Source organism: Notechis scutatus, chromosome 6 (assembly GCF_049901735.1).
Source record: "Notechis scutatus isolate UNSWTSFEM ecotype Mainland chromosome 6, rNotScu1.2, whole genome shotgun sequence".
NCBI classification, from domain to species: domain Eukaryota; kingdom Metazoa; phylum Chordata; class Lepidosauria; order Squamata; family Elapidae; genus Notechis; species Notechis scutatus.
Genome location: NC_142014.1, coordinates 8,217,386 through 8,231,918, shown reverse-complemented (window position 1 = coordinate 8,231,918; position 14,533 = coordinate 8,217,386). Strand labels below are relative to the sequence as shown.

At 33.3% G+C, this 14,533-nt stretch overlaps 1 protein-coding gene across 2 annotated transcripts in view; it reads left to right on the top strand.

Moving 5' to 3' along the window:
* Positions 1–13,391, top strand: part of TFEC (transcription factor EC) — a 56,586-nt gene extending 43,195 nt beyond the window's left edge. For both annotated transcript variants that reach the window (XM_087969307.1, XM_026669012.2), the window contains exons 4-8: positions 5,138–5,252; positions 6,247–6,297; positions 9,030–9,105; positions 10,047–10,194; positions 12,939–13,391. In XM_087969307.1, the coding sequence (XP_087825433.1) occupies positions 5,138–5,252; positions 6,247–6,297; positions 9,030–9,105; positions 10,047–10,194; positions 12,939–13,316 (768 nt within the window). In that variant the 3' untranslated portion in view covers positions 13,317–13,391. The remainder of the gene's footprint in view (positions 1–5,137; positions 5,253–6,246; positions 6,298–9,029; positions 9,106–10,046; positions 10,195–12,938) is intronic.
* Positions 13,392–14,533: the final 1,142 nt, after the last annotated feature.

Sequence of the window (14,533 nt, the reverse complement as noted above, 5' to 3'; positions counted from 1 at the left end):
AATGTGATGTATCTGTAGAGTCAATGTCTGACAGCTGTTTCAGGCATGTTGCCTTAAGATGATAGAAGTATAAATGTAAGCATGGAAAATAATGACTGCTACAGTAAACCAGGTGGGTAGAGATTGGGAAACCAGGTTACAAATGGGTTCATAAAGGGTAAATATATTAAGCTGTAGATAAGTATGACTACCTAATGAACAGAACACTAAAGGAAGACATGGTAGCAATCTTCCGATATATGAAGATGACACAGGGAAAAAGATGTGTCTTTATTCTCTATGATATTCCAGAATAGCACATCAGAAAGCCTTAAAAGACAAATTCAAATTCCAGGAGTAATTTTCTATTCTCTCAATGATCATCCTTCTTCATGACAGACAAAAGGAAATAATTATTTACACACTTTATCTTTTATCAGTTTTGTTATTTCAAGGTATAGTGAAAGCCACCGATACGAAGTTTGATCAAATAAGAATATCAATAGCTACTAATAATAATATGCATAGAAGCAGAGACCACTAATGAATTAATGTTTTATAGGTTGCTGGCTGGCAGCTGCAGTGATAAAAATGCTCCAGTAGATGGATTTATGGCTTGATCCAGCAGAGTTCTTATATTTTAAATAGGATAAATATACACATGCAGAAGACTAAAATCACTTGGGCGATTTCATAAAATTATTGAAAGACTGTTTGTTCATCTTACCTACTTCACTAAACAGCCTTGTAAAATTAAGCTAAGGGGCCCAAAAGAGCCACATTGATATTTTTTTTTTGGGGGGGGGAGATTCAGTGGCCCAGTGCTTAAGACACCAAGCAACCATGAATTTTAGTCCCTCTTCAGGCATGGCTGGGCAACTTTAGGCCAGCCATTTTCTCTCAGCCCAACTCACTTCACAGGTTTGTTGATGTGGGGAATATAGGAGGAGGATATATTTGCAACCTTGTTGAGTTATTTATAAAAATAATAAAATAAGACAATTCTTTTTAAAAAAAAGGTGATGATAACAATAAGAATGACAAAAACATCATAGAGCTCCTAACCCTCACTTGTATATAACAGAGGTATATACAAAAATGTCCATACTTCAATCAAATAAAATACAAAGTGATGCTCTGTTTTATTATTTAAATTAGCTAGTACCGGAGCATATCTGAAATTTAATTTGTTTAGTGAGTTCTTCATGTTTTTGCAGTTGCATTGTCTAAAGATATCTGGTTAACCATTTTCTGTGTTAAGCAACATCGAAGTAAAACATTCCTGGTTTGAAGGCCTGTGTCATGTGTTATTTCAGCTGCAGCAGGTCAGACTGCAAAAGAAGGCTATAGTAGATGCTGTTTTGCCAACCATTCAGCGCTCAGCATCATACGCTTTCTATGAAATAATAATCCAGGCACTCTTGTGTTCAGATAATATTCAAGAGAGATGTCAGCCCTACCTCTATTCAAAGCCCAAGAAAGAAAACCCCAACTCCATTGAGATAGAGAAGGAGTATTTGTATTGAGTTTTAAATGATAGCAGTGAAAGCAAAGGCAAGATCTCATTCAAAACATGTGAAAATTACAGGTTGAAAGTTTCCACACACACCTTCCTCCAGGGTTCCTTGCTGAGTATCCAATCAATGTCCAGTATGAAGTTGTGTAAAGCTCATCTTCAGGTATTTCACCCATCTGGAGTCCTCGGATGGTTGGCCTTGACAGGCTGTAAACAACTCCACTCAGCGGTGCAGTAATTCTTGAAAGCAAACCTTCCTTTTAGTTCACATGGGACTTTACTTCACCAGCTCACTTCCCCAACCCAAATGCCACGACCCTCCCCATTACTGTGGCAGCCAATAGCAAGCATGCATCAAAGAGGTATCCCATGCTGGAGATCTGGCTTATAGAGCTGATGTGCAAAAGATCATTGACTTGAGAGGTGCAGATGATGACACACTGGGAGATTTTTTTTGTACACACAAGAAAAATGCCACTGGTCTGAAGATCTTTGACATGCAAACTGACCACAGTGGAAATAAAGAAGTTCATTGACGAACCAGGGCCAAGAACCAGAGTGGCCAATAGAGACATGTGTGAAACAGGTCACAGAGGCAGAAAGTGTATACACATGAGAAATGTGAGGGTTATGTCAGAGGCCAAGAAGCAAGTTGGTGGCTGATGTTGAAGAACGAGCGTAAACTAACTTAATGAAAGTTACTTAAATATTTTTGTAATTCAGATAATTGCTTTCTAATGTTCGGTTATGATTGCATGGATTATTTTTTGCTTAGCTAGATAAGATTCATGCAGAAAAAAACTTTAATTTTTGTAGCACAAGGTGGGTTACAAGAAATTTTTGTGGGGTGTATGATCAGATGTGGATTTACCATGCCAAGCGAAATGTTGTGCAACTGCAAAAATAAAAGCAGATTTGAATAAAAACACACATTTTTAGAACCCCTCACTGAAAAAAATTCAAAAATTAATTTTCACCCCATGCCCACTCAGACTCACAAATGTATGATAAACAGTACAGTAGCTATTAACAAATTAACCTTCCAGTGATAATGTTAATTTTATAATCAGCACTACCTTCTTAATGGTCACTGTATCCTTTTCTCCTTTCATAAAACTTCATATTTGCTTTTTATTTTATAACTATCCTTATTGCTTTAGTGTCCCCAATATTATACACATTATTGATAATTTAGGGCAATACTTAATGTAGCTTATGGAATGTACGCTAATCCATTACACCTGATTCCATCAAAATTTCCAAGATTCTCCACTTTTTTTTAATTTACACTGAAGTACAGTACTGAAAAAGTGTTACCTAGATTAGGGCACTGTTAGCCATCCCAGGAAAATCATGAAACAAGATTAGGTGAGCTAATTCTGCTTTATTGTAAAGCTACCATAACAGAAGCTTGCAAGTTGTAGTTATAAAACTAGTTCCCATCACCATTTTTAACGACTTCATCCATTAGGGCGGCCTCTTCCTAAGTTTCTTCCTCTGACCTTTAAGCTATTGGGGGCTCCTGTCCCTCTTGTCCGATGGTTTCCAAAACAGCATCTCTTTCCCTCATTCCCCAAGCCCATTCATACTTTCTATTACAGGTATAGATCTATGCAGATTGATATATGTTTGATATTTGCATTAAAAAAACTACCCCACAAGTTATTTGAGACATGCAACTGTAAAATGTGTATTTTAAATATTGCCTGTACAAAAGGAGGATGATTAATTGTTTAAAATATTTTTATGTTTAAAAAAATCTGTATTATGAAATTTATTTGGCAAAGTTTAGCCTCCATAAAAGATTATGTAAGTATTTACATTAAAATTTGCATATGTCAGGAACATTGACCATATGTGAAAGTTGTGAATGAAAACAGGTGATTTTTAATGATTCAAAAAAAAAAATCTGCTAAAAAAATCACAGCAAAACTGAAAACTGATGAATCAAGATACATAATGGACAAGATTTGTTGAATAAATTATATACAAAACTGCATGTTCAGGACAGAAATGCATACATGCATAAAGGAAGAATTTGCTGGTCATCCAATGAAACTGATTCAGCAAAGTTGGGATAAAAAAGGACCTGCTGCTAAAAATAGGCATCCATGAAAATATCACAGTGCAACAAGTGTTTTTATCAATTTAATAAAAATATCAGATCTTGCAAATACATCTGATAAAATTGCAGGGTTAAATGGTTTTTATATTTACATTTACTTTGGACATAGTGTTAAATACTCCCGTTTACTAGTGTTATGGGTTATGATGCATTTTAGACATTTGTTTATTTTGATTTGTTTAATCTGTTTTCTGATATCTCATACAGTTTTTAATTTGATTTGATTTGGTGTTTTTTGATGCCTTTGAATTAGTCTTGACTTTTGGTGACTGATTGGACGAGTCCCTTGGCAAGCAGTTTGCCGTTGCTTACTTCTTAAAGAGTGTGGAAGAGTGGCCCAAGGTCATCCAGCTAAAATTCACCATCTCCTGGTTTCTAGCCTGGTGCCTTAACTACTCTCTCTCTCTCTCTCTCACTACTTCTTACTTGTATTCTGTAAGAGTTCTATGTAGCTATATAACAAATAGGACAAAACAATCAATTGTTGTGCACTGATCTTGAAAAGAATAAAAATCACACTCTTGGGGCCATAAAATCTTAATAAAACTAAAACTTTATGTAGGTCACTAGGTAAGAGCATATGAAGGTTGATTGTAAGTTCACTGGGTAGCCAGCCAATTATCTAGCAAGTTTAAATCCTGGAAACAGTCCCATTTCCAAATCATGTAGTATGTATCTATGGGGGGAAATTGCATGGACATAAAAAACTGTTCCTTCTAGGGTTTTTTGTATGAATCCAACTGTTCACATTTGCATGAGGTTCTATCAATCAAGGGCATTACAAATTTAAAAGTTATTTTAAAAATCCAAACAAAATACAAGCTTAATTTTATGTTTAGAAGGATTTTATATTAAAGATCAGAAATGAATAATCAAATAGCAGATTATAAAATTTATGTCTACATAGCAGATAGAAAATCAATTACCTAATGTCTCCTAATTCTCTTGCAAGACAATTGCCCATAACTTGGTTTCCAATGCTTCATCCAGGTCTATTTTAAGATGCTTTGCATAGCTGCATCTTTTTTATATGCTGCTCAAAGCACAAACAATTTAGGAATTGAGTTCAGGGATATAGTTAAAAATTCACTTGGGTCTCAGGTAAGATCAGCAAGGTTATTTTCCTTTCAACTTAACTCATATTTGAAGTGTAGTAACAGTAATCTGTTATTGGAAAATATGCTATGGCATTAATTCAAAATTAGACATCGGGGGCCATAACCAGGCATCATTCTGCATATAAAACTCAAATCAACCTCCTTGTAGTTTCCGCATATGGAACAATGGCAATTTTGACCCTTAACATTTTATTTTAGTTTATAGATGATAAAGGCAAAATATGCTTTTTAGATGAGCATTTGCAGTTCCCATTGAGATTAAGACATGAATACGCATCTGAAATGGAATTTTGTTCTTAAGTGGATATATGCTTTCCCTATGACAAAAGCATGAATTTATTTTTATTCTCCTATATCTAATTTTATGTCTTTTTCTTTCACTCTCTCTGTTTTTCAAAGCTTTCAAGTAGCATTCTGGATATATACAACAGTGACCAAGGAGTGACAGCTGCCAATATGGGTCTTACCAATTCTTCCTATCCTTCTAATTTGCCAGTTAAAAGGGAACTCATAGGTAATACAGCTTTGAGATTTTGGCACACTAAAAACTTGTTTAAACAAAGGCTGAAGTGTCTGTCTGTTTGTAGAACAAATGTAACCAGGCAGATTGAAAACATAATAGAAGTGATTTAAATACACATTGGACACGTTCATGGTGTACTGGTTCTACTCTCTAATTCCTTATTAACTGGTTTTAAACCATCCATGTGATTGTTTTCACTCATAATGAATTATGAAATGTGGAGAACAGGTAAGGAACACTGTTAGCCATTTAGCATTCTATTTCTAAATGACTAGTAGTCTCCCTGAATCAAAATGATCTGGTTCAAAACATTTTTCTCTATTTGTTCTGAAGTTAATATCCCTAACATAAAAGTCATGGTAGTCCTTGCTGGTCCTTATAACTAGACACATGCAGCTAATGGCTGCAATTACTGTAGGATACATAATTGATCTGCACACATTTTGACTTCTGGCCCATGATATAAATAAATTATCATCCATTACATTTGTTCCAGGTCATCATAAGTGACTCTCTTAAAGGTTCACAATACAGCCATTCACCACATTAATGAATTAACATCTTTCAGACTTTTATTCAATTAATCTAAAGAATGTTAACAACCATGCAGTTTATCAGTGCAACTTAAAGGAACAAAGATATGGTTTTCTTCCTCTTTCTCCAACATACAAATCTGATTATGCCTGGCAAGATAATAATAGGAAGTCAAATTCACTTTAAAGTATTATAAAGTTTTCTATCACCACAATGCAAAGTACAACAAATTGGATACTGCTTCCCCAGAATTTTAAAAATTAAAAATGCATGATATTAAAAAAAAAAACAAAGCACATATTGTAAAAAACAAGTAAGGAAGTAGCAAGTAGCAAAAAGAATTAAGAAGTGTGAGATGGTAAACTTTTCTTAAAAGCAGTGTTTGTAAAAATGTATTGTTCACATTGAGTAATCTATAACCTGTTTAAATAGATTTTGCTTTCTATCCCAGATACACACAGAATCACAAAAGAGAGAGTGAAAAAGGACAACCATAATCTCAGTGAGTACATTTAACACCTTCCAAATATTTATTATTGTTAGTAGACTGGAAGTAACTCTTTGCTTTAGAGTTAATGTTGAAGAAAGACTGAACAAAATTTTGTGTGTGTGTGTGTGAAGGGGGTTGACCTGAAAAATTGACATGGACGATAAACAAACTCTCCCAATTTCTTAGCCAAAATCATGCCTTCAATTTCTTTTTTTAATGTCCCAGTTGTAAGCCATTGGCAGATTTTATCTTAATCTACTTTCCCCTCGATCTTTTATAGAAATTCACCATATAATGCTTTTTCTTGCCAGTATTCTATTCTTGTTTTTATTGTATTATTTTGTTTCCTACACATTCAATAAGTTCCAGTCTTATACTTGCATTTTACTTATTTGTTTATTTTGTCAAGCATGCATTTGATAATGTATATAAGTATAAACATGATTATTAATACATGAAATAGATACGAATAAAAGGGAACATTAAGACAGGGATGGTACGCACATTGGTGTGCTTATACACACCCCTTACAGACCTCTTAGGAATGGGGTGAGATCAACAGCAGACAATCTGAGGTTAAAGTGTTTGAGGTTAATGGAAGAAACCACAGAGTCAGGAAGACTATTCCAGGCATTGACCACTCTGTTGTTGAAGTCGCATTTCCTGCAATCAAGTTTGGTGCAGTTTACCCTGAGTTTGTATCTATTGTGTGCTCGTGTATTGTTGAGGTTGAAGCTGAAGTAGTCATTGATGGGTAGGACATTGTAATGGATAATTTTGTGTACTATGCTTAGATCGAAGGCGACCTAGTTCTAGGTTATCTAAGCCTAAAATTTCAAGTCTGGAGGCATAGGGTATTCTGTTGTGAGTAGAAGAGTGGAGGACTCTTCTTGTGAAATATTTCTGGACTCTCTTGGTTGTATTAATGTCCAATATGCAGTGTGGATTCCAGACAAATGAGCTGTATTCAAGAATTGGTCTAGAAAATATTTTGTATGCTCTAGTTAGTAATGCAATATTACCGAAGAAAAAGCTTCACAGGATTAGGTTAACAACTCTTAATGCCTTTTTGGCAATGTTGTTACAGTGTGAGGCTGAGTCAACCTTGAGCTGGTCAGGATCAAACTTCTTGCAGTGGGCAGAATTAGCTGGCAATACTGCATTCTAACCACTGTGCCACCATAGCTCCCTTGGCATTTCAATTTCATATACTGTTTTTTTATTTTATCCTAAATTATTAAATATTAATAATATTTCATTATTGGCCTTCAGTGCCTTAGATTAATCTTGATATGTTGCCTATTGTTGTGTGCATAGAAGAAAATTTTGAAATGACCAGAAATGGATTTTTAGAAGAAAGAACTACCATGCTCAATATGCAGATATTATGTGCAGAGATAAATTGTAATAACTTGTGCCATAAGGTTAGATACCTAGGAAAATTGTATTTTCCTATCCAGTTTAAACTAAATAATGAAACCAACATCCCACTTCACAATACCATTGTATTGAATTATTCAAGAATTGATGAGGTTAACATAATTGGACTGTACTTTATTCTCATTGTTTCTGTGCAATTTATATATGCATCATGCTTCATGGTCATCTTAAAATGCAACTGCACATTCCAAATAAATTATGTCTGTATATCAAATAATTTGAACAATATTCTAGTTAACCTGATATTTTTACACCTGAATTTTGGTGACAATGATCACTAACTGTGCCATAATGTTGTATAATAATATGAAGCAAGTGAATTGCTGCATGCAACAAGCAGATATTAAATGTAAAAATGTCAGGTGTGAAATATCAGGTTCACTCAAGAAGGTCAAATTAAACTGATTTAATGCTACTCATGCCTATCACAGGAATATTCTCACCTGCTAAAATTTAAATAAGGATCAATAGAATTAAGGGAGGTATGACTTCCGCTTGTGGCCACATAAAGATTCTAGGCTGATCCCTGTTTTCACTCCACCCTCTGCCCCTCCCTCCCCTACAAGATGTTTGACAATCAAAAAGTGATTCATACTGTTTGTTAAAAAAATACTTATAATTTAAAAACTTAAAGTATATTTGTTATGTACTATTGGGGAGGGTTTTTTTAAACTAAATTTTCAAGCACGAATGGTAATTAAGATTTTTTTGAAAGAATAATGCATACATTTTAAGATCAGAACTAGACCTTCCTTTAAGTAAACATGGATGAAATTGTACAGTAAATATTTTCATTCAAATGACAGCAAATACATGATGGTATTATCACCTCTTTGCAGCCTTTCAAAATAACTTATCTAATATGATACAAGCACTGATCCATGAGCACTGATTCACGATTTTAGTTCATTGCCAGATCAAATGAGAATTACAATTATTATTTGAATGCATAGTCTTAATGTTAAAGGTACACCTTGTTACATTTATCTTATACATCAAATCCCTATGAAAAGCTTTGTTAGTCGCATAGTTTAAATGAAGAGTTAAATGAAGAGTGTTCTTTCATTAAAAATAAATATTTTGGTATTTATTATTTTTCTCCTTTTAAAAGAAGTTTTCTCCAGGATAGTTAAACTAGCTGTTTAATGGTTTTCACAGATTAAATATTTTCAAGCTTTACAATGTAGAAATACTGTGATGTTTTGATAGAGAGCATTTTGTAACAGAGCAACTGTGTTGCTGTTTGTTAATGAATTATGCCTTTCTGTTATATTCTGCTACTATTAAGATATCTTGTTTTATAGTTGAAAGAAGAAGAAGGTATAACATTAATTACCGGATTAAAGAGCTTGGCACCCTTATTCCAAAGTCTAATGATCCGTGAGTTCACCTGTCATTTTTGTCATTGTTTTTTTAATTTAAATAAAAAGAAAATGCAAAAAAAATAATAATGGAGCAGAATATGAAACAGGAATTTTAGATATCATATTTAGTGTGGACATTTCATCCAGACTGGCAGATTGCTAGAGTCAACTCCTGTGTTAGATGATGGATAATTTCAGATTCCAGTTTACATATAATATATTGGTCCACACGGTAAGATATATTTTTAACATGATACTTGTAATAGTATTCTTATAAGCTAAATGGCATTTTGAGGTAAGTATCTCCTTATTAACAGTGACAAATCATATTAGCTTAGATATACAAAGCACTTTTATATAGTATTTTATATAAAAGTCTGTTTTAGTTTGTTTTAATCATACAGGTTTTAAAATACGATATGGAATTGTTGCTAAAACTAAACTATGATTTTGGTGTATTATTAACACTGAATATCAAAATTAGATAAAACCTTTTATTCAAATAAGAATAAAAGTATGCTCGTTAGAAGATCAGGTAAAAAGAGTTATAAATTTTAAATTATATTCAGAAATTTATGCTTAAATTGTCAGTAATATATGGTTCCAGTTCATTAATGGAGAGTTCTACACATAGATTTTAATCAGAGTTAATAACAAAAGCATTTTTACTAAAAATATAAAGACTATAAAAGTAGAATCATGAATCTGCACTTAGATCTTACACAAAAAAGGCACTTTATTACATTCTTTTGACACTTATTTTCATTCTGGGATTAATTTTAATATATAAGGCCTTTTTAACTATTCTATTAAAATTTCCATTCAGAAGCAATAATATCTAAGAGTGAATAATGGTCATGTAAATCATTATTTCATATTAATATAAAAGATTTTGTACATTTTTATGAATTTTGCTGACATGCACAATTGTGAAAAGGTTATCATTACTTTTTACAGCGATATGCGCTGGAATAAAGGAACTATTTTAAAGGCATCAGTGGACTATATCAAGTGGTTACAGAAAGAACAACAGAAAGCTCAAGATTTGGAGCAGAGGCAGAAGAAATTAGAGCAAGCTAATAGACGACTGTTGCTACGAATTCAGGTTTGTAGAGAAAAATGCTAGTTCAAAGCCAACCTCTTCCTTTCTTCATCTTTTTTTTATTTTGCTACAGCTTTTACATCATCAAACTGTATTCAATGATTATAAAACACATACACATAGATCTACACCATAAGAGGGGAAATCTGTATTACTTGGAGACTTAAGATACACTTTGAACAATGTCCCTTACCTTGTTTTAGTTTGAGGTACATTGTCCAACATGAAATTAACCTGCACATAATTTTCTGGTCACTTCCTATAATAGACTGTGACTGATCTACATAATTTTTAATTGAGTAAGGTATGCACAACAGGCTCTAGATAGCATTCCTGAATATTGTAAAAAAAAAAAAATAGTATTTAGTGCAAGGCAAAACCCATGGGCCTGTTTCATTTTCAGAGGTAAACAGTACAACCAAAATCAAGTGAATAATCATCACCCACAATAATCCAGACAAGTCCCTGAAGTTTTCTTGGCAAGATTTTAGAAATAGTTTGCCATGGCTTAAATTAAATTAAAATTAAATAGACATGTATAGTACTGTGTTGTAAGGTATGGTGATCTTAGGTAACAGAGTATTAAAACTCTAGTAAAATTGATAAGGACTTCCATGTCTAAATAACAGAATGCTAAAGAACACTCAGTGAAATTACAGGGTTTGAAAAGATGCTATCTAGAATATGCTTAGCATGGTAAATAGATGTTTACTGTAAACAATCATTGTTTCTAGAAAAACAATCACAGTGCAACATTTGAAAATGTGGGCATTTTAAAATTCTGAGAAGCACACAACAAAACATGTACTGTTCCCTACTTTGATTATTTTTGGTCCGTTGAACTCAAGAACCCAGACAGTGGGGATTTGTGGAAAATTTCTAATAGAATATCTATTAGGATCATACTTCAACTGATTAGTTTTTCTGACATGAATTAAAAATGTGATCTTGATAATTTCAAATAATTTAATTTCTTTGGAAATGAACCTAATATGAGTTAAGCCCAGGCAATTGCCTCTATACTATCACTGCTTCCCTATAATTAAAAAGCCCTGCTAAACAGCTATATTAAGCGATCATTCTTTATTCATACATTAGATCTCCCTCATTTTCCCAGTCTCCTATCTGACCTCTCTCTTCTTCATATGTCACCTGTATCATGGAGGATATTAGGAATTCATTCTACCAAGCAGAATTGCATCTACAAGCATAATATTTTAGATTATTAAAATATTTATATTAGTAAATATTAGTAAATTTAAAATTATTAATTTTGTTACTGATATTGTTTATAATATTAATTTTGTTTACTACATTATACTATTTTTATATTTGTTATGTACGCAGTATTGCTAGTTGGGTTAGTCTACAAATATTGAAAGATACATACATACCTACAGTTTTAATCAATTTCTACTTTATGGAAACAAGACAGCTTGATTTATAAATGTTTAAAACTGATTCAATTCAATCAATTATAACATACAAGGTAAGAAAATTTCATTAGCTTAGAAAATGAAAGCAAAGGTTTACAATCTCGTCTGTCACAAGTAACAAAAGGTAAGCCTAGGTTTTTAATATTTGTGGAAACCGAAGCAAGGGAAATACATGTTTTTGTTTTGCTTTGAAAATTTTGGAGAAAAATTGAATAAATGCAAGTTATTTTTAGCACTATATACATATATTTAATTCAGCACCCATTATGAATTCAGATATTTGACTTCCTTCCTTCCTCCCTCCCTCCCTCCCTTCCTCCTTCCTTCCCTCCCTTCCTCCTTCCTTCCTTCCTTCCTCCTTCCCTCCCCTCCCTTCCTCTCTCTTTTTTCCTTTTTCTTTCTCTCTCTCTTTCTCATTCTATATTGCTGGGACATTAAAGTGAAAGTATACTTTGCTGAGAGAATAATTGTAACATTAACTAAATTTATTTTTAAGAAATATTTTACTGCAAATGCATGTGCAAAAAGCTTAGCTTTAAAATCAAGCATTCTTCAATTTTGCTTATTTAAAGAAGCTGATAGGAAAAAAAACACGATCCTGTAAACAGAAAGAATTGTCAATTTTATATATATATGTCTGTGTGTGCAGAAAGCACTGATTTCCCAGAAAAATTGTGAAGAAGCTCAGCCTACATATTTTGTCACAAAGGCAATGTATAAAAAATTTCCTTTTTCAGAATCTGAACCTCCCCCCGCAATAGTTTTAATTTCTTCTAAGCCTTTATTTTTATCATTCTATTATAAAATAATAATTTAATTATAATATTGTTTTATGAACTTTTGGAAACGTAGTGATCTTGCACTAATATCATTTTTAAATGGGTATCTTGATTTCCAATCATAGATTAATTTCTTGGCAACTTGGCCATTTTATGTATCACTACAAAATGAAGTGTTATGAAATATCTCATAATCTATTTTTCCTTTTTTAGGAGGAAAATACCCTAGAGGATTTTTCTTATTCCTGATTTTTTTGTTCCTGAACTGGAACTGAGGCATTTATATTTGTGCTTCAAACTTAGACTCTGAAATCATACCAAGAGTCCATGGTTCATCATTATAGCTATTATGTAGTCTTTATATGGCTTGATAATGACATACAAAACTAGGCTTGACGCATCCGTATGTTACATTTTAAGCATACCGTCAGAGTAGATTTCAGAACTGCACCAGATATACTACTGTGATGCATAGAATCCCTATAATTTCTTTTTAAATCCTGCTCTCTAAATATTTTGTTTTCTAACACAGGAGCTAGAAATGCAAGCACGTGCCCATGGACTACCAATCATGTCTTCAGTCAGTGTGGTTGACTTAACCTCCAGGGTCATGAGACAACTGGCATATCCGGAAGAGAATTCAATAGACTACATTCAACATCTAGCCACGGCTCATGAACAACATGCTGATCTACATGACCCAGCTGCAGCCTTTTCTGATCCACTCTCCCATTTTACAGACTTGTCTTTTAGTGCTGCCTTAAAAGAACAGAGACTAGAAGAAATACTACTAGATGATACAATATCGCCACTTGGGATAGACCCTCTATTATCCTCTATGTCTCCTGCTGTAACTAAAGGAAGCAGCCGAAGGAGCAGTTGCAGTTCAGGTGATAGTGATGATATATAACGTACAAGAACATTCCATAGATAGAATAAAAGGAATTCTCCCTTGCTTTACTGGTGCTATATTTATGTTACTGCTTATTTCAGCTTAATCAGGTTGATTGCTGACATAATCTGTTTTGGAAAGGATTGAGTATGAAATAAAAAATAAGAAGAAAATTTTCCAATTTTGTAGAAAGTAGTAAGATTTTTTTCTCAGACAAGGGGGGGGGGGCACACATTTTCAAGGATAACATTGCTTTTCATGCACACAGGGCATCTTAATTTATTCATTACAAAGTCACCGAATCATGGAAGGAAGTTTGAGATAACTCTTTGGCCCCTGTGCATGGAAGTTAATATTAAGAAGGCCAATTGTTCCTTTTTATGTAGAAATATGTGTAAAATCTACTTACATGACTTTCTTGTTTGGAAGTGATGACTCAAACAATCAGACATTTTGTATCATTCTTATTTATTTACCAGGAATGATGTACATATATATTACCTTGCAATTTTATTCCACTATTGTATTGAAGCAGATTGATGCTAGAGAATGTTGGGGTCAAAGGTAGCCCATTGCATATCAATCTAAAACTAGAGGTATCTGTTCTAGTAGTTCAATACTACTATAGTTCAAGGATGCTTGAACTATTGAAAATGAGAAATAGCACCCTAAAATAGATATCTGGCAACTTCTAGAAATTATTCTACGTATCATACTGCATCCATAATAGCTTACAAGGATTCAAGTTCAGAGGGTGTAGTTCACATCCTGGAATTTGTGACATTGATCATGAAAATATTTCCTACCAATTTACATTTTTTATTCACCAGGAATGAATCTTAGCGGGTTCACAGCATGGAAAGTGTGCATTAGGGATTTAAAACTGTGCTGCATGAGGGAAGACATCTCTATCTTACATAATTGGACTGCCCTATTCCCCATAAACAGGGTATACTGCCCAGCAGTATCACTTGAAGGTGAATTATATGATTACAAATTGGTGTACTTTGTCCCAGGGCAGTTTGGGGATAAAACAACCCAGTGGTTTTAAAAAATCCAGGCCATATATAAACAAAGGCCTAGATTGATGCAGACTAATACTTAAAGATGGTAAAAGAACTATTATAAATGTTAATTGTTCCAATAATTGAATAATGGACATTTTATTTGAATGGAGAAATTGTACTATAGGAATATAGCTATTGGAAACTATACTCCATTAAACAGGGGTGGGA